Source organism: Aspergillus sydowii (assembly GCF_001890705.1).
Source record: "Aspergillus sydowii CBS 593.65 unplaced genomic scaffold ASPSYscaffold_10, whole genome shotgun sequence".
Classification (NCBI taxonomy): domain Eukaryota; kingdom Fungi; phylum Ascomycota; class Eurotiomycetes; order Eurotiales; family Aspergillaceae; genus Aspergillus; species Aspergillus sydowii.
The window spans coordinates 520,187-539,910 of NW_024467868.1; the positions used below are offsets into that span (position 1 = coordinate 520,187).

General features: G+C 49.8%; 6 protein-coding genes across 6 annotated transcripts; 4 read left to right on the plus strand and 2 right to left on the minus strand.

Moving 5' to 3' along the window:
* Positions 1 to 924: 924 nt before the first annotated feature.
* ASPSYDRAFT_92209 (putative Rab geranylgeranyl transferase escort protein) lies at positions 925 to 2,776 on the plus strand (the record flags this gene model as incomplete). Its single annotated transcript, XM_040852632.1, has 4 exons — positions 925 to 998; positions 1,052 to 1,170; positions 1,231 to 2,241; positions 2,433 to 2,776. The coding sequence occupies 4 exons, from the start codon at positions 925 to 927 to the stop codon at positions 2,774 to 2,776; spliced, it is 1,548 nt and encodes a 515-aa protein (XP_040699820.1).
* A 4,108-nt stretch (positions 2,777 to 6,884) lies between these two features.
* On the plus strand, positions 6,885 to 8,474 carry gfsA (glycosyltransferase family 31 protein; the record flags this gene model as incomplete). Its single annotated transcript, XM_040849806.1, has 1 exon — positions 6,885 to 8,474. One exon carries the CDS (start codon positions 6,885 to 6,887, stop codon positions 8,472 to 8,474), a length of 1,590 nt encoding a protein of 529 aa, XP_040699821.1.
* A 2,382-nt stretch (positions 8,475 to 10,856) lies between these two features.
* Positions 10,857 to 11,996, plus strand: ASPSYDRAFT_397647 (MADS-box domain-containing protein). Its single transcript, XM_040845959.1, has 3 exons — positions 10,857 to 11,261; positions 11,441 to 11,575; positions 11,633 to 11,996. The coding sequence occupies exons 1-3, from the start codon at positions 11,016 to 11,018 to the stop codon at positions 11,912 to 11,914; spliced, it is 663 nt and encodes a 220-aa protein (XP_040699822.1). The 5' UTR covers positions 10,857 to 11,015; the 3' UTR covers positions 11,915 to 11,996.
* Positions 11,997 to 13,100: 1,104 nt separating this feature from the next.
* On the minus strand, positions 13,101 to 15,090 carry ASPSYDRAFT_157570 (DUF803 domain protein; the record flags this gene model as incomplete). Its single annotated transcript, XM_040842650.1, has 4 exons — positions 13,101 to 14,645; positions 14,699 to 14,791; positions 14,846 to 14,983; positions 15,049 to 15,090. 4 exons carry the CDS (start codon positions 15,088 to 15,090, stop codon positions 13,101 to 13,103), a joined length of 1,818 nt encoding a protein of 605 aa, XP_040699823.1.
* A 548-nt stretch (positions 15,091 to 15,638) lies between these two features.
* On the plus strand, positions 15,639 to 16,460 carry ASPSYDRAFT_34023 (H(+)-transporting V1 sector ATPase subunit E; the record flags this gene model as incomplete). The annotated part of the gene is made up of 3 exons (XM_040845176.1): positions 15,639 to 15,671; positions 15,738 to 16,249; positions 16,310 to 16,460. The coding sequence occupies 3 exons, from the start codon at positions 15,639 to 15,641 to the stop codon at positions 16,458 to 16,460; spliced, it is 696 nt and encodes a 231-aa protein (XP_040699824.1).
* An 871-nt stretch (positions 16,461 to 17,331) lies between these two features.
* ASPSYDRAFT_92214 (uncharacterized protein) lies at positions 17,332 to 19,624 on the minus strand (the record flags this gene model as incomplete). Its single annotated transcript, XM_040852633.1, has 7 exons — positions 17,332 to 17,955; positions 18,006 to 18,159; positions 18,209 to 18,287; positions 18,339 to 18,468; positions 18,521 to 18,573; positions 18,626 to 18,727; positions 18,781 to 19,624. 7 exons carry the CDS (start codon positions 19,622 to 19,624, stop codon positions 17,332 to 17,334), a joined length of 1,986 nt encoding a protein of 661 aa, XP_040699825.1.
* Positions 19,625 to 19,724: the final 100 nt, after the last annotated feature.

The following is a 19,724-nucleotide window of genomic DNA, read 5'->3' on the forward strand; positions in this document are numbered from 1 at the left end:
GCAGACAACGATTAGGTTATCAGCGAGACGCGAGACAATGGCCGCATTGGCTACAATACTCGCGTCGAATAGGAACTTGAGGATACAGAGTCCAGCTTAGAAACCCAAAGCCAGGGGCGATATGGGTAACCGTCGAAGCGACTGCTAACCTTAGATTGCTGTCTCAATGATAGGAAATCCATCGAGCGTCTAGCTATATAGAAGCTTATTATAGAGATGTGTCACTACAAACGAACCGCTTCCATCAAATGTTTCCATCCAGAGCAGCAGATACAGAGTGACAAGATTCTATCTACCACTCCTAAACGACAAATCCAATGAAGGTTTGTGCGAAGAAGACAAACTGCGACAGGGATAATGGCAGCCTGGCTATGCAGAGCACCAGGAGTGGTGTGCAAAGAGAAAGAGCCTGTGCTGCGGGAGAAAAAGTCATTTAAGTGTGCCGCAGTAGTCGATCTAGCCGAATTCAGGATAGCGTATATTGAACTCTATAGGTGGACATGGCAGCTTGAGGACACAAAACTACTACTACTTAATACATTGCATAATTAATTTGACAAAGGCCGATAGTACATATAGTATTTCATTGAAGATTGTTTTCTATTTCCCTTTGTATTTCTACCCGTTTCGCTGTGTATCTCTACCTGGACCGGCTGTGTCCCTCCTGCTGCAGCTAGTTGTATCACGTGATCGCGCGACCCCATTTGTATTTCTTCAGTGGGCTTCTCAGATTTTCTTTTCGTTTTTCTCCCACAGCGTTTCGTCCGCGGACAAAACGGTTTCATCAGCCACCACAAATGAGTCGCAGGACTTTCCAAAGGCGAATAGGATTTAGCCAGCCGACGAGATGATAGCTGCGCCAACTACTCTACACAACAAGCGATACTAACGCACAGCTCTGACCCTAACCAGGTGCCAGCTACAATGGAGTCACTGGAGGAGACCCAGTGGGATGTGACAATCTCTGGTACTGGCATTTTCCAGTCGCTTCTAGCTTTGTATGTTTGCTTCCTGTCACGGTTCGACATTTGGCTAATATCATGCCAAACAGAGCTCTTTCTCGGTCAGGTAAAAAGATCCTCCATGTTGATAAAAATCCATATTACGGTGGCCCAGAAGCCGCCCTGAGCCTCCAAGAAGCTGAAGACTGGGCTTCGGAGGTAAACAAAGGTGAGATCTGCCTCCTGTTGATATTCGGTCCACTTGCTAACTGCGATATTTACAAGTTAGATGCGGCTCATCTTCCATTTGAGGATGCTACCGTCTTTACACCGGGCCAATTTGGGTCTGGTTCGGGATTATCTTCCTCTAGGGCTTATACTCTATCCTTATCGCCACAACTTATATACTCCCGGTCTCAACTAGTGCCGACTTTGGTGTCATCCAAGGTCTATCGTCAGCTTGAATTTCAAGCCGTTGGGAGTTGGTGGATATATAAGCCAACGACTGGCAGAGACAAGGATCTCTACAGGGTTCCTAGCAGTCGTGAGGATGTCTTTGCAGATGACTTTATAAGCATGAAGTCAAAAAGGACCCTCATGAGATTTCTTCGGCATCTCGGCCAAAGTCAGTTGAACTGGGAGTCACCAGTTGAAGAGCAATTACCTATGGTAGACGAGGATTTAGCCAAGCCTCTTTCAGAATACCTTACCTCGAAGTTTCAGGTTCCAGCTGAGCTCTATGATCCCCTACTCTCGCTCTCATTATCACAAGCCCCACCACAGGGAACTGTAGCGCAATACGCTGTTCCGCGCATCCAAAGGCATTTGTCGTCGATCGGGGTCTTTGGCCCAGGATTCGGGAGTGTTTTGGTGAAATGGGGTGGTGGATCCGAAATTTCCCAAGTCGGATGTCGTGCCCTTGCTGTTGGCGGCGGTATATATGTCTTGAATTCCGGAATCGAGTCATTGAGCCAAGCCGAGCAAAACGGAGCCGACGATTCACGCGTCCAGCTGCGATTACTCAGCGGTGAAGCCATCACTACTAAGTGGGTGGTTGGATCTGACTGGGATTTTCCCCCAGAGAGCCAAGCCGCGGGTGACTATGATAAAGTCTCACGGTCGATTTCAATTGTGTCATCGTCCTTGGAAGGTCTATTCCCAGTCGCGGCAGAGGGCGGCCCGATCCCTGCTGGGGCCGTTGTAGTATTTCCGGCAGATTCGCTCGGTCTTACTGACGAATCTCCTTCTGTTTACATCTCCGTCCACTCTAGCGAAACTGCCGAGTGTCCGACAGGCCAGAGTGAGTTTCCATTTATTTCTTTGTTACCTTTTTTCTATCATGCCCTTCTTGTGATGACTTTCTTTAAAAACTTATCTACATTGCCTGAAATTGCATTGTTGAGAACTCTACGTATCTGATCATGGCATTTGACGTTACCAAATTCTCGCGCCAATTTTTTGCATTGTGAGATGCTAATATTTGTGCTACAGGTGTTTTATATGGTAGTGTCAGCATCCCGGGTCAACAAGGACAATCCTTGATTGAAAGTGCCGTAGAGAAACTCCTCCAGTCCGGCGCGGAGCCGGATGCCAAAGTATTATGGTCCCTCCGTTACACACAGCTCGGACGAGCAGCCGTTGGGGGTGAAGCACGTCCCGCCAACATCGTGTCCGGCAACGTCATTCGGTTCCCTGCGCCGAGCCTTGACCTTGCCTTCGATGATTCCACCATCGATCTGGTGAAGGACGCCTGGACCACCATCATAGGAGACGGGGCTTCTCCAGAAGAGTTTATGAAGTTCGAGGACCGTGAGGCTTACGATGATGATGAATGATTTGACGTAGACTTTGAGGCGGTGCATCTTTCAATAATCGCACCCCTTCCATTATATTGCGGGCAAACAATGCGAAGAGGCTGTAGACAGTTTTACGTATTCGTATAAATTCTCAAGTATTGTTTGGCTTCACAAAACTCTGTCTCTGGTGTGCGCAATCAATCCTTCAATAAGAGGCAGGGAAGATGAGAATCGATCCATCTTGTCTCACCTGAAGGTATGTCGATAACTCGATAGGATAATCTATCTATCATCCCACCTCAGCTTACTCGATCTACGCCCAATGAAATGTTTTAGCATGACACAATTTCAAATTTATAACGAGGTCCTTTCATCCCTTCAAGCGCCGTCAAAGCATCTAGTTGGTCTAAATTCAGGATTTCCCGGCTGTTGAATTGGTTATTCAATAATACAAACAATCAAGCTACGTCTACTGTCTTCCTTGGACCTTGAAGGTGAGGGTGGAAGCGTATGCGTACTGCACATTCAGACAGGCAGTGGAGGTATTCCAGGTGTCAAATGCAAAATTCTCCATGCCTGGTTGGATGATCCAGACGAGACATTTTCTAGGCAGGTTCTCGACTTTTCGACACGGTAGATATCATTATCGACCCTTCGAGATTCAGTGATCTACCGAGTTGCTGTCGAATTATCCGTCTTGAGAGTTGAGATCTGCCCTGCCCGACCCTTCGGCATAGCGATCTCAGACTCCCGACTCTCGAGGCGCCCGTCCGAGTCAACGTCTTCAAGTTCAAGATACTCGGGCCTTGCGACACCGGAACAGACAGTGGACACTGCACGGGAAGTGGACGCTCCCCCTCCCTTCAAAGAAACGATGGTTGGGTAGGGAGGTGGATGTCACGAACCCCTATTCTGCCTTTTGCAATGTCGATCGAGGTTCGAGCAAAGTTAGGTACGGAGTAAGGTATGAAGATGAGCAAGTAAATATCATAATCTCTCGGCGGAATGGTGAGAGATCGCGCCATAAGCCAATCGCTGGACAATTTCCCCGATCTTAATCTCATGGAAGGTTCGAAAAATGTGCTTGATGATCATCTGCAATTTCGCTTAGGAGCAAAACTCCATAGACGCGATTGGAGTTGAAAATTTCAACATTGTTGCTTGCTAAGTTGCTATTGCACGATTTGTGGTCCATGGAATATTCGATAACCTACTGGTTAAATGGTTATTCGAGATATTTCGGTGTCTGTTGTTGGCAGTTGCTCAGGTCCAATTTCCTCCGTACTAGGCTCGAAGTAACGCGCGTAATTGCCCCTGGAAAGGTTTTGCCTTGAGAACTGGACAGGCGCTTATTTTAGTGCAGCTGATTGGCTCAAATTGGATTGGATTGCGAGCTTGGCTTCCTTGTCCACGAAAGGTACTCGATGTTGACAGTCCAATTCTTCACCTGGAAAAAGCAGGGAAGAGTACTACATGATGTTGCCATCCGCAAGAATGTACATTTCGCTCGGTGAGGCCGGCGGTCTCAACCGCTTCCTTGTTAGCCCTGTGGCCCCCGTTGGCGATGGGTCAAGATTCGAGAAACCAGTGATCGTCGAGGACATCAGTTCCAGAACCTGGACCCTGTCCTGTCAATCGGTTTAGGGCAGTCTCACAGGAAGCTGTCGAGATGGATGTTGATAACTCAAACACTGGACAGAGACACCTTTAGTTGTGGGCGGGTTGATCTACTCATCAACTTGAGGGTCTACAACGTCAGACTTTCCTTGGTCTCTCTCTAGAGAATATCAAAGGGAGTAGGGGATAGCCGCCCCTCTCATTCTTGCCTTTGAACAATCGCCTGCCTCGAATAGATTCTGCAGGGCCTATCTACGTGCAACTTGGCGACTTTTGATACAAAGTTACGTATGTGGCTTCGGTGGACATAATTGGATCACCGGCGTTGACTGTCTTGCGCGTCTAATACGTAGCTGAACCGTGCAGATCACCCTCCACTGCTGGGGCGACACTTGGGAAATGTTGCCATCTGTGATCTGAGACTGACCAGTCGACAGAACAAAGGCGATCCATGCGCAGGAAAAGTGTATTCCTGAAGGAAAATACCGCGGATCGGTGAGTGCTGAGTCTGTGAACACAGGCAGGAGCACAACATCCGAAGCTGGAGGGCAGAATCCGCTGTCGGACTGTGAGCAAGTGTAAATTTACTTCATTCTGCACTCACCTCAACTCCTTTCCGAGAGCCAAGCGGGAGATTGCGACGCGGATCCACGACAAAAGCTTGGGAGCGGACAAAGCCCAGTCCAGAAAGGCCTGGATTAGTGAATAAAAGCTGGAGATACGAGTAATGGTCACACTCACACTCACAACAGCGCAGCCGTAGTCAGCAGCTGTTTCGTGTTGATTCTGTCGAGTCTCAGGAGAGACGCCATGCATGGGACACGCGGCCCGTGGGGCAGGCAGCGAGGGCCACAGGAAACCACTGGAACAAACCCCCAGGAGCTCCGCGCTGAATGGCCCAACCGGCGGGAGGCGGCGCTGATCAATTGCGCTTCCTCTTTGAAATTTTTGCATCCAAGGGTCACACCAAGCTGCCAACAGGTTCGCCGAACCGCGTTATTTTGATTACGGCGACATCTGACGCAGACGCAAAAGCTCTTCAGGCATCCGAGATTCAGCGCTGCAGCTCGAATACGGCAAACAAAAATAGAAGACGCCGCCACTCCAACATTCCGTGAGCCACACTCAATAAGAATAGCACATCATGCACTCCACCGCTTTGGTGAATGCAAAAAACGGGAGTGGCGTAATCTCAACCCCGTTTGCAGTTTCCAGGGCTTGACGATCACCAGTTTGAGAGTCTGAGTATGAAACGTCGACATTTCTCAGACGCATGCATGCCATGCACAACCTTGCGATATCTGTTTGTTTTCTGATGGGTGGACAATTATGGTTTGATCAACTGCTCCTGCCTGAATGGACAATCCAGTCTGGGGTTGCATTCTCTCCGTACTATTTCCCGGGCGATCCAATGACTGGTAGTATCATGAGGCCATGACTTGGATGTGCCAACCCTATATCCCCGAAGACTCCGAGATATCGAACAACTACGGTGTCAACCAGCGTTTTAGCGCACTGAACATTCGTTGACGTAGGTATCACAATTTACGGAATCTCCCGGAGTAGCCTTAGCTCCCTGGTTGCATGGGAATTGAATCCTATAGAGAGTACTGAGACTGTAGAGAACGGCGAGATGCCACTTGGCAGGGTCCAGGTGAAAAATACGCATATGGATCCGTCACTGGAGGACTGTGCCTGCGCCTGTGGACTTGCTGCATCCACTGAGCTCACGAGTCACGACATTCCTCCGTCTATGATCGGCATCGCAAACAGTGAGCCAGGCGCACAGCATGCGATTATTCCGGCCACAATCAGGGTCGAATTGGGAGGGAAAAATGCATTGACGACGGTTGGGCAAGGATCATAAACAGCGACGGCCTCGCTTTTTTGCTCTGCTGATCGATCGAAGCTTTGATGAAATTGAGAGTACCGCGTCACCCAGGCTGAGTGTAATTTGCAGATCAATTTACCGCCCCGTGGTCCAAATAACCAATCCAGTTCCCGCTTCCCACTTGGGGTCGCCTGTCCACTGTCGCCTTTTCTGCGTCTCCTGCCACCACGTCCTCATCATCTTTCCCTCTTCCACTTCGTTCGTCCTTCGCTTCTCTCTCCTCCCCTTCTCTTCTCTCCCCAGAGACTCGAGGTCTTTGACACTCTTCAAACCCTCCTCTTCACCTCAACTTGCCCACCCAACACTGAGGGCCTACGTCTAGCTGTGCTCTTTGCCTGCCGTTTCCCCTGGATTTTCGTTCCGTCCGCGCGGCTCGACTTGTTGACTTCACAGACATCATCCATCTGTGAAACCAGGCAACAAATCTCGGCGCCGCCTGTCCTTCGTTGATACTCTTGTTTGGCAAGCCTCACTTGTCACATTCACTCTTTTGGTCCTTGATCAGCCAACGATAACGAGCGCCTTTATATTTTCCCCGATCGATGTTTTCTCGATACCACGGATTCTAACATTTCTTGACCGCTTGATTTTTTTTCGAACCTCTTCATGCTGAAGAACACTTATAATACTCCGCGCAAAATGCCGACCTTTCGCTTGAAAACCGCTTTCCCCCTCATTGCCCTGTTCTCCATAGGTCTTTTCTTCTGGTGCATCCAGCGATATGATCGCGAAGCACTTCTGCGGTTGAGACACCCCGTTGACCGGGTCGGCTCGTCTGGTGCTCCGCAGATTCAACTGCAGCCTACACCACCCACCTCGAACTCGAACTTGAACGGGAACTCGAAGCAGTGCGAAGTCGAGAACATCATGCCGCCCTTGCCTTTCAACGAGTGGCTCCTCCGCAAAAACTATACCCGGGCCTACTTCCGCCCCAACTTCCTGCCTCCCAAGACTGAATTCAAGTCGCTGGAAGATATCAGTGTCCCTGTCCTTCCTCCCACAACCGTTCTCGAACGTGGTATGGTCATTTCCCCAGCTAACAAAGAAGATGGGATGGCCTGTCCACCGGTCATTGACGTAGACGTTGCCGCGGATCATGACATTGATGAGACGGATAAGCTACTGTTCGGGTTGGCCACGTCTGCTGATCGCTTGGACCGCTTGCTTCCTTCCCTTCTGTATTCTTATGGAAACACCAAGGCCGGTGTTATTGTGCTGGTTCCCAACTCTGATGACGACATCGCGAAGCAGGAGACTTACTTCCGCAACCGTGGTCTTGATTTGAGGTTGATCAAGTCGCCCCTGGATTTCACTGCTCGCTACTTTGGTCTTGTCCAGGCGTTCGCTGAGATTATCCGAACTGAGCGACCCCAAACCAAGTGGCTCGGCTGGATTGATGATGACACTTTCTTCCTTTCCCTCCCCACTATCGCTCACGAGTTGAAACTGTTCGACGTGAACAAGAAGCACTACATTGGTGCGCTCTCGGAGGCTAGCTGGCAGGTTGACAACTTCGGCCACATTGCCTTCGGAGGAGCAGGAGTGTTCGTTTCCAAGCCCCTACTCGATACTCTCGTAACCTACTACGATGAGTGCCAGTCCTGGGGTGAACAACCCGGTGACCAGAAGCTTGGGCAGTGTATCCAAAGATTCGGTGATACTCCCCTGACCCTCTGGCCGTCTCTCTACCAGATGGATATGCAGGGTGATGTCGATGGTGTATACGAATCCGGTCGCAAGATCGAGTCTCTCCACCACTGGAACAGCTGGTATACTAAGGATGTCGTCAAGATGACTTCCGCTGCGGCTGCTGCTGGTCGCCGTTCTATCCTTCGCCGCTGGGTCTTCGACCAGGAGGAAATCATCAACAATGCCACCGGAAAGTCTATCCGAACCTTCTGGGTTTTCACCAACGGGTATTCCCTTGTTAAATATACCTATGATGAGAACACCCCTGACGATGCGATTGACTTCGATCACTCCGAGAAGACATGGGAGGAAGATCCTCGAGGCTACGAAGCCCGCTTAGGACCTCTGCGCCCGAAGGACCACCCCGGGGTTACCAAGGACAGGTGGCTGTTGCGGGAAACATTTGTCGTTGGCGACGATGTTCACCAGTGGTATGTGCGTGAGGAAGATGAAGGCCACAGTGTCATTGAGATCGTGTGGCTCGGTCCTAAGGGTGGCGGTGGTGCTGGTGTTAGGGATTTTGCTGTCAACATCCACTAAATTTCCTTCTCTACGGCACATCCCGAGGCTGGACCTTGGACTCTGTGAGGACCTTCACTTCTTGCACATTATTAACATTCATTACTTGTCTTTCCATTTCCAACCCTTCTTTTTTCTTTCTTCTTTTTTGTTTTTTTTTTTTCCTTACCAACAACGAAGACGGACGACATCTACGAAGTGGTAGAAAATTGATGTCCGCTTCAAACCACTACCGAAGTTGGACACGCACATTTTCAATCGGCTATTACTCGGCGTTGTCTAGGCGAAATATGATGGCGCAGTCAGTTTCAAGCTACGAGTCTATTCCCTGAACCAACAACATTGCTCACGAGCGACCTTTCTGTGTCCCTGCCGTTTACTTCCGGGGAGGAACTGCTTTTTATCACTGCATGCATATGTAAAAATAGAATTTTGTTTCCTTGGTCAATTGGCGCATTGTCATTTTCCAAGAATATGATGAGTTAAGTCTAGATCTTATTATAGTTAGGATACCGTTGCCCACCACGGCTAATATGATAACTTAAATTATATATTATCATATATTTCTCTTCATTCCACGTGGTGTTGGAGTTGGCTGTTTCAGCCTGACGTTTCATATTAAGTGTTGGCGACAATCCGCACATTCTCTGACACCGGCCGGCAAAATACGAATGGGCCATTGATTTCAATACCCCGGAGTATATGCGGGGAAACGGCGGACGTTGTAATCTCATAGACAATTTAAATTCTGTAATGCTGAAATTGCGCGGTTGTCATTATTGTCATCATCATCTGACAAATTGGCCAATAGAATATAGCATACTGTGACCCGAAACCCGGAGTATACGAGCTTAGTAGATATATATTTCTCCCCGTCAACGAACCCGTCTTAGTTGTTAGTTCCCTTCGTGAGATACCAAAAAGTGGAGTTCTAATTGAAAAGGGTGTCTCAGTAGTTACAGTACTCGCTACGTACTAGCTCAATCCGATAGTCGTCTTGCACCTGGAGACAAATACGGGTTCTCCCCGGAAGCAAGGCCGAAAGAATCAAGAAAACGGTTGGAGGGTCAGTGAAGAAAGTTGAATTCCAAACCCAAGTTTGCACGAGGGACTCGGCTTCCAGAATCCAGCCAGCCCTATCCGATTTGATGTGTCTCGTGCTGGCCGTTTTGACGATGCCGGGCAGAATGACAACGATACCGACTAGAGGTTTATTGACATGGATATTGCCGGGATGGCTGGAATTATTGGGTGAACTATCGCTGCCTATATCCTATAGTAGTGTGGATTTTGATTTTCAGGGTTCACAAAACTCAGGAGCAGTTATATTGAACCCACCATTTGACGTTTGTACTTTCGTCTAGACTCCAGTCCGTCTTGTCGATCTAAATCAATTATGGAGGTCTGCTAGGGGCTGCACTCGTGAAGTCCGTGAATAGTGACAGTGTATCCCATCCGTATTGTACTCTGTACGACCAGCTCATTCAGCTGCTGGTCAACGACTTTCTTCCTGCGCGAGACTGCGGAAGGAGGATATCAACTCCCGAAGCAAGGTACTTCTGTCCCCAACAGTGAGCCGTTGTGATCCAGATGCGCTGGCCAGCCTCTGCATTCCTTACCCACTGATCACCTCTGTTCGTTGATTAGGCTAGAGATGCGTGATTCCGAGTCGTGGACTCGAGGAGGTTGGTATGCTGGGACTCCACAGGTTACATGCTCTGCTGGTCCAGTTGCGGACTAGACCGTGTCCGTGTTCGGTGAGAACTGAGGAGAGCTCTAGCCGCCAACTAGTTCAGAGCGACATGCTTGTAGAGCCATTTCCCCTCTGGCCTCAACGTCCAGAGTATCTTCCAGGCCTGTCTTTGGGTCTTTGGGGCTCCTGAAGCGATGGCCAGGCGGAGTGAAACCTGGGCTGGACGAGGGCGCTGGCCGTTGGACGGAGTACCGGTAATATTACGCGGTATTGGTGGAGAATGGGCGACTGGCAAATCACGACTCCAATACCTCACTGCGGCTGATCCAATAATGCGCGTTGCCAAGAGGGGATTATCCCCACTAGAAGGTCTGGACAAACTTAGTACCGGCCGGATTCAAGCCGTGCACTTGTCACCACTGCGACTCTTGCTTCGTGATTCGAGCTTTGATGAGGGGGAGGAAGGGAAATTTGGGGCTGGACGAAGGAGAACTTTGGGATGCTCACCCGCTGACTCTAGGGAACGTGGTGTAGACGAAATTGGTCGCTAGTGAAGGCAAGGCAAGCAAGTTGACAAGGGGTGGAGCAGTCACGTACGGTAAAGCGCACGTGAGCCACCGCCTTCCTCTCTGCACCGGCACTTTGCCTTCTTCGACCAACTTCCCAGCTCTCCCCGTTTCCCTCTTTCTCTCGTCCTGAACCCAAACCCTGCGAAGCCAAACGCGTTACTCGATTTGGTCATCCTCCCTTCCCCTCAAAAGCATCATTCCTCTTTGGGCATTTGTCTTCAAGTCCCCCAGATCCTTCCTTTTATTATTTGACGACTCGATCCGAACAATTCTTCTCGTCCCCCCGATTCCAATTCCATCATGGCCGACATCACCGCTGTTGGTGAGGAGAACCCTTCGCCCACTCAGGACGAGCTGCAACAGGCCGCCGGTAACGGCGCCGCTGACAACCGCGGTACCAAACGCTCTCGCATGAGCGCCGACGACGACGATGATGATGAGGACAAGCCCGGTCGCGAGCGCAGAAAGATTGAGATCAAGTTCATCCAGGATAAGTCGCGTCGCCACATTACGTTCTCCAAGCGGAAGGCGGGTATCATGAAGAAGGTGCGTACCTCCGCGTCTCGAGTACCAGCCTCACAACATCTGCTTTGCAGCTCCCTGCATTGTGATATCTACCTTTCATCTTGTCCCTTTTCTTAGACAACATCGTCGTCCTTATTCCTTTACCGCGAGAACGTGTATTGTTGGATTCCCACTGACGGGTCAATGCGGTCGCGTAACAGGCATACGAACTCTCCGTCCTTACTGGAACCCAAGTCCTTCTTCTGGTTGTGTCCGAGACCGGTCTCGTCTACACCTTCACAACTCCCAAGCTGCAGCCATTGGTGACGAAGCCAGAAGGAAAGAACCTTATCCAGGTAAGATTTGCTCATGCCGACCTTCTTCGCATGAGACTGATATCCCCTGAACCCTAGGCCTGCCTCAACGCTCCCGACCCGACTACCAACGAGAATGGCGTTGATGCCCCCGATGTTCCTGCTGAGACTCCCGAAGATGTGAGCCACAGCAACGTCAATGCCCAGCAGTCGAGTATCCCTCGACCCGCGGGTATGCACCCCGGCTATATGACAAACGAACAACAGCAGCAAATGGCCTACTACCAAAATCTCCAGCAGCAGCAGCAGCAGGCTGGTGGGCAATACCCTGGAATGCCTGTTGGCAACCGGATGCCCACCCAGCACCAACCCACTGCGTAAACTTACGCATGTGTAGCCACCCAGAGAAATGGAGAAGCTTGGATTGTTGCGTTGCAATCCATATAGCTCCTTCTTGCGCGACCGCGCACTCTTTTGGCCCTATCTTGATACCCAGCGAATCCACGATTGTTTGCCCCAAATCCGGTCTTCGTTGTATAACAAACCTACGCAAGACAAGAACCTTCCCTCATAACCTGAACTGTGTATATCCTGAGCCATCTGGCTTTGAATGTTGCAGGACGCTGAATACTAAATTCCGGCGTTTGACAATATCTCTTTTTCCTGCTATCTATCCCGTTTAATGACGTCGCCTTCTCCCCTCTCTTCCCTCGCGAAAAAGTCAAAAAAATCCCAGAAAAAAAGAAAATAGAGAAAAGAAACATGAGCGCCCGGGATGGTGATTGATCGATGCAGGCTATGTGCAACCTTGACCTGGATCTCGACATTATTATTTGATCTTACTGTCCGTCACCTCATAATTTTTTCCTAGACGAGGGGGAAGATGCGGTGTTTCTGGTGCCTTTACGTCTTGATTTATTTTCATATTACTTAACGGCGAACGTGGTTGTCTTTGATTCAATAATCTGCGGCTTATTGTGCTCTTTATTTCCTAACCTATCTGTTCTCTTATCTTTCTCGATTTCCCCTATGCGATGAGTGATTGCCTTCCTTCCAAGATGATTGTCTTCCTCGATACAGTACTGGCTTGCGGGCAAGTGGAGAATAATAGCTCAGGCAGCAGGAGACACCCGTGGAGAGAGTCAAATGGCTCTACTTCAAGTTGTTTTGGGAGCGTCCGATATGATAAACACGTCATGTATGGTATGGAGAAAATTGGACTTTCCTTGACTACTCTTACAAATGCAGCCTTTAAAGAAATACATGGGATTGATTCTATATTGGCAGAATGGGTCATACAAAGCTCTTCAACAGCCCGTATTCAGCAACATCTCTAACGCCAATTCTTCCCGCTCCTAACAGGGTAGGTATATTAGTGTAGATACAGCATAGGGAGAAGGCGTAAGACATGAAGCAGAAGACATAGGAAAATGTCATTATGTATGATGATAAATTTCTGGAGTACTATACATATCTTGCGTCTGTATTTAGAATAAAAGAAGGGCGAAAGGCGGAGACTGCGCTAGGTCAGATCGGACATGTAGGGTCCACGACTCCACGGTAGTTGTTATTGGTCTGGCGCATGCCTGTTGATCGGGTTTGCTTCCGGATCGAGTGGCGCTCGTTCACGGGCTAGCGGCTCCTCTCTCTCTTGCCTTCTCTGACTACTAGCTCCGGTTAGACGAGCTAGGTACTGTATGCCTGTTCGCCAAACCCCCAGGGCGTTCCTCGAGCCTGCGAGGAGACGGTCGCGGGCAGTGTCCGGGCTCTGTGGTTGATCTGACTCTTGAGGAGTTAGTGGATTGTGTGAGGTGTCGAAGGAAGCTCCGTATCCGGTAGAGACGGGTTGTTGGCCTCTATTATTAGCAGCGGTGGGTTGAACTGGTGTCCGCCGTTTGGGGAGAAGAAGGGCATGCTCGGTGCCCGAAAGAGACGTCCTTCGAGGCTTGTTGCGAGCCTCATGAGCAGAATACGGAGTCCGACGTGGGCCCCAGCCCGATGGGAGACGCAGCGCGTTGCTTTTGCTCCGCGGGCGGTTTTGGATTGGGTCGACTGAGAACCGGGTGAGGAGGGATGATCGCGCAGCCGTGTCATTTGTTGCTTCTACGTCAGAGTCATCCAACTCGGCCCAGATGGAAGCTGGGTCCATGTTGGAGGTGGAAACTCGTTTAGACATTGTCGAGTATAGTGGGAGACTAGGTGCTCGCTGGCGGTGATATTCATGGAAGGTGTTGGTTGGGTGAAGCAAGGGCTCTCGTTCTCCAATGTGGTCCTCCTCATCCTCTAGTTCCAGCCTGAGAGGAGCTTCTGCGCTTTCGTCGATAGCGGCCATTCCGGGTCCTATTGCCGCTTGGGATGGACCAACGGCTGCTATGGGTGCATGGCTGTCAATGTCCTCTAATCGCCAAGACAGGCAGAGGACACCGGCCAGCAGAACTACTGTACCTAATGCGATGAGTCCCGCATGGAAGCCCGTGAGCCGGGACATTTGGCGAAAGTATATTAGGCCGTCTAAGATGGCGATGATGTTGTAAATGCAGAAGACGAATGGGTAGAGAACACTGGTACTGCAAAGCTTCAGACCTCGATGAAGGTAGTACAGTTGCAGGAGAGCAAGTCCGATCATAGAAAGCAGAATTATCCATGACTGCCAGCGATTGAACTGATTATGGCGATCCACGATTGTTCGGACGAGTAGCTCCACGGCCGACTTGGCTAAGAGCAGCGAGTGCGCAGAGAGAATGCCGCTTATCAGCCCGTAACATAACCCACGTATGAGCCGGACACGGCTATGGGTGATATTCAGATGTGGTGTATACGAATTTCGGAGTATAGGGTGCTTCGACCGAGGGGAAGTGATGGCTTTGAGGAGTTTCGATCCGGCAAAAATGACTACAGACAACACAGCTGTCGCGGCTACCCAGAGGATGAAGCCCCAGCGACGGAGTAACTCAAGGAGTTGATCAAGAGTATGCGCTGGTTCTCCGATAGCACCAAAGACCGCGATCAGAACTGCGCCGCCACACACCAGAAGGGTACCGATCAATGAGTATCGAGTGAAGGCTTCTCCGAGGATCAACGTGGCAAAAATGGTATTGAAAACGAGACCCGACTGTTGGAAGAAATTTAGTTAAGCTTAGCAGTTGGGGAATTGGGACTACTGACCGCTTGAAGCGTCGAAAGCACAGGAAGCGGAAGTGTTGTGATCTGGATTGTACTTCCAATGATGTTTGAAACAACAAACATCAACATTCCCAACTGCACGAAGTCAGCGTGCTGTGATCAGTATAACGCTCTATTGCTCGTTCATACCTGCCATCTTCGCCGCTTGTAGGGAGGTCTCCGTAATTCGTATGGGTGTTTTTCATCTTCAAGAATATGCGACTTGCGCTGGAGGGTCAGTCCGATCGCTTGGAGGCTAGTCGAGATCAACCCGACAAGAACCCCAATCTGAATAATGCAATCGCATTAGCCATCGAAAATAAATAGATAGTGTGTTCCCATATAGAACCTACCGCGACACTCCCCTGCGGCGACAGGTCACCAAGATTGCCCATCACGGGGTATCCTCATGCATTGGACGCAGAGTGGGGAGAAGACTCAATTCGGGCGCCGCACGGCATTAGACCGGACGAGCGAAGGAATAGCGACGAGGGTAAGCCATTTTGGTATGTTGCAGAGCTTCCAAGTTGCAAAGGAGAAGAGGAAAGAGAGTATGGAGAGCGAGAGACTGAGGAGATGGGGAGGAGAAGTGATCTCATGGTTGCGGGCGGAAGGTCTGGAGTTTAACTCGCCAAGTCATCCAAACCGACTAAGCAATGAGCGTCCGTCCCCGACTGCACGCCGTCCTCTCTCCATCATTCCGCCCGTGTCCCTCTCACAACACTGGAAAATAATACTGTAGACTTGAAATAGGTGACTATGGAGCCCCATGCTGAAAGCCTTCTGACCGCACCACATGCTTCGTCGATGCCGGTGCCGCGGGACCCAACGCTGACCTGTCCAACCTCTCTCCAGACCAAGCTCAACCCTCGCCCAGCTTCCCTTCCTTGTCCTCCAACATCGTCGATCCCAGCTTTAGACGCAATACATAATATCCGGCAAAATGTCGCAAAGTCATGCTCTCTCGGATGATCAGGTACGGCGCGGCTCTCGTGTGATAGGCAGAGGTATCCCCAAGCTTATACAGTCTTAAAATGATCAGGTGGCGGGCGAGCTCCGCAAGATGACCGCCTTCATCAGGCAGGAAGCTCTCGAGAAAGGTCGCGAGATCCAACTAAAGGCCGACGAGGAATTCGCCATTGAGAAATCCAAGCTCGTCCGCCAGGAAACCGCGGCAATCGACACCCAGTACGAGAAGAAGTTCAAGCAGGCCGCAATGTCCCAACAGATCACCCGCTCCACCCTCGCCAACCGCACTCGTCTTCGTGTCCTCTCCTCACGTCAGGATCTCCTGGACGATCTATTCCAAAAAGCGCGTGGCGAGATTTCGAACATCGCCGCCAAAGACGCCAAGAAGTACCAAGCTGTGTTGCAGGCGCTGATTCTGGAAGGTCTTTATGCTCTAAACGAGGCGAACGTAGATGTCCGTGGGCGGAAGAAGGATAAGGATGCTATTAACAAGGCGATTGGTGAGGCGGAGAAGGAGTTCAAGAAGACGGTTGGTAAGGAAGTTAAGGTCAACTTGAACGAGGATGAGTCGCTGCCAGACGACAAGTAAGCCCCGCTCACATATCACCGCGTTGCGGTTCCATTTACTAACACGATTTTATCTAGCGCTGGTGGAGTGGTCGTCGTTGGTGGTCAAGGCAAGATCGAAATTAACAACACTTTCGAGGAGCGACTGCGGCTACTCGAAATCGATGCTCTCCCTGTCGTGAGGGAAACACTTTTTGGTAAGAACGCCAACCGGCGGTTCCATGACTAGAACACCAGCATATATCGTTCTAGTTTCGAATTCGCAACCAGCGTGCCTCTTCTCAGTTTCAGCCTGTAACTATGTAACTTTTCGTTTTATCTATGAGCTCCTTGACCATTTTCCCTGGGAGATTAGCATACCTGACATGCAGTGGTATTTTCTCGTTGAATGCTCCATACGAAAGTTTTGCTACGAGTTAAATCTGTTGCATCGTACAGTAATAGTATACATGTGGACGCTCAGCGGCGTTTAGCGAATCCATGCGAAATATTCTCGAACATCACCTACGTTATTGGGTGGAAGATTAAGTGTCTTAAGTAGCTATGTACTAATATACCCTGATATACTCGTGTATTGACGTATTCTCCCCCCCCCACCCCCCCCTTCCCCGAAAGTGTCAATATATGACCAACTGATGAATCACCTGTACCCCTACTGAACTTCCACACTAGGGCCATATAGCACTATACTCCCGTGTGAAAGGTCGTATAAAACTTGAAAAATATGGCAAGTTTAGATAGAGCCTGAAGTCAATGGGTTGAAATTTTCGCACGGCCATGTGTTCGATGCAATCAGACAGCCCCTGGTTGCTTTCTACTCTCATATTAAGGTCTGAGTTTGTCGGCAAGTGGTTTGTAGAGCCCGAGGAAGCGAAATGCAGCGGGTACGCTCGTTTGTAAGTTCGCTGCCCAGCACATTGTGGTAAATGGCATGGTTATCCTCCGAGAGGGGAGAGAGTGATGTAGTATGCTAGGATTTGGTAGTGGGGCCTGACACATCCCGGTGAGATTCCCGTTGGTCGTCAATATCTCGTCTGTAGCGAAGTATGGATTAGGTTGTCCTTTAAACATCCTGGAAATACGACTTCAGCCTAACGATTTCAAGATCCAGGTTTATCGCTTAAAATCACCATATCTTTCTTCTTGACAAACTTGAGGATATTCTGAGTCTTTTGCTGTGATTCGTATTCGCCGAAGAAAGTCTTCTTCGGACGTGGTTTCGTTCTGACAGAGTAGACGATGCGATAGTGCAGAGTCTCTAGGGCCTCCTTCGCCAGGGTCCGCTTAAGATGGGATGCACCTGAGTCTTCAATAGCAGTAAAAATCTTCTTGATCCTGTCAGCAAGAATATCAATCTCGCTATTGAATTCGTCTTCTGCGCCTTTATCAGGAAACTGGACCTCGGACCACCCGGAATCAATGATAACATTAAGGAAGGTGGTGATGGCCCTTAGTTCGCCGTAGTCGTATTCAGGTTGATCTTTCCTTTTATAACGCTTCACATCGTAACGAGGATCTTTGAGGATACTAATGATTCTTTTGACTTCGGCCGTCCGGTTCTGGGATCCAGCGTCGACTAACGGATCGCCTGTCAGGAAGATGTACGCGAGCCGACGTCTTAATGTTGCAATCCAATCGTTCGCTGGCGCGATGTGTTCCAGAAGGCGACCTCGCAACTCTGCATCTTTCACTGTGGCGTATGCAATGTTACAGATATCGGTTGCCTGATAGTAATTAGTAACATTCTTTGTCAAATTGAGGGAGCCATCCATACCAACTCATCAGCCGAATTATCAGTGACAGCGTCAAGCACAGCCGTGATGGTTCTTTCGATTTCCGAACATATGACTGTATTACGAGTCAAGGAAGCATCGAGTGGAAGACGGAGAAGGATACTCAAAATGCGATTCCGCGTATCGTCAGCGAACCTAGTTTATTGTTAGCATGTCTTTGTTGCAACGGCCAGTACTGACTAACAGGTTTGCGGCATCACGGAAGACATCCAGGACGGATATCAAGGCTATATGGTGTTGAGCTTGTGAGTCCAAAGCATTGCCTATTGATATTATTAACCAAAATGAATCGAATATATATGGGATTAACCTACTTTGAGGACGAGGGTTTGGCACAACCGGTTCAGACAGAGCTAACGCGTCAGGTTTCGCGCTCAACTGCCAAAAAAGAGTATCAACATCGTCCGGCCGCATGAGTGATTTCATGCGTTCCGCCGAGATGCGCTTATAGATGTTCAGTTAAACACTATTTATTGACATGGTAGGGATAGCAAACCTTTAGTGCTCTTCCATAAGCATATCTCAGACCATCCCGAGGCTCAGAGGGTACTAATTGAGGTGAGAAATACGACTTTTAGAAAGAAGACAGGGCAATACCGACTGGAATGGAATATCCACTTGACCAATTCATCGGGCAGGAGTCCCCTAGAGAGGGCAAAGTCAACTATTCCGGAATAGAAAGCTCGTTCCCGGGAGTCGGGCTCTAGGGATTGTCAGATCTCGCTACACAACTTCTAGTGACACCGATATACGCACCTCGTAGCACACCTAGGTACGTACCGGGGGAAACACATTCGCGTGGAAAAGTTGGGCCAGGGGGGAGGGGTGTTTGAAGGTCAAAAAATGACCAAGATTTTCCCAAGTCGAAAGCTTCCGTTCGTCGCACAGCATCTAGAAGTCGTTGAAGCCCCATGCTATCATCGTTCCCATCATCAATCGCAGATGCGAGAGCGCCCTCGTTCAAATTACTCGCTTTGTCTGCGCCACTATCGGTATTGCGGTCGGATTCATCATTCAATGATGCCCTCAGCTTCGCGATTCCAGCTTCAGTATCGTTGTCAGAAACCGCCTGTCTGACGAGGTTTTCCAGCGAATTCTTGTATTTTCGAGGCGCAGATTCAGGCCTTACGACGCCCTTATGCTTTGAGTTCTTCCGGCCAGTGCGCGCTTTTGGAGTCACTGGGGATTTTGGAGCCAAGAAGTTTGCCAAAAGATCATCCGGCGACTCAAGAGACTCTGCCGAGTCGGACTCATCGCCATCGGAACTGATAACGATCTCCTTTCCGTTCTTCATGATGCGCTGCGCAGAGTTGAAAGATGTGCCTGTTCCGGCACTTTGGAAGCTTGATTGAGGCGCTGGTTCATTATCAGCTGGGTCATCACCTGCTGCGCATAGCAGCGATCTATTCAGTTGCGAGGAAGGACCATTGGGCGTGTCCGGGGCTGTGATATCTGATGACAACAGCTGTGACGAGAGTTCATTAAGAGGCGAGGACTGCGGCGCGGGGTCTACTCCCGGTGATTTTGACCGAGTTTCCTTCGCGTCGGCCGCGAAGGTCGGACGTTTGAAATAATTATTGATTTTCCGCGGCGGAGGCATATCGGAAAATTGGTTGAGCAAGTGAAGTCTGGAGACTTGAATCTGATACCTGATCGTTGGTATTATCATTCACGTCTCACGCGTGGAGCTGATCGCGAAG

What these genes read in the sequence shown, in the direction of transcription:
- ASPSYDRAFT_397647 (XM_040845959.1), top strand. Translation starts at nt 11,016, where the DNA reads ATGGCCGACATCACCGCTGTTGGTGAGGAGAACCCTTCGCCCACTCAG. An exon ending in AGGCGGGTATCATGAAGAAG is followed by an intron (nt 11,262 to 11,440) that starts GTGCGTACCTCC and finishes GTCGCGTAACAG; the next exon opens with GCATACGAACTCTCCGTCCT. An exon ending in AAGGAAAGAACCTTATCCAG is followed by an intron (nt 11,576 to 11,632) that starts GTAAGATTTGCT and finishes CCTGAACCCTAG; the next exon opens with GCCTGCCTCAACGCTCCCGA.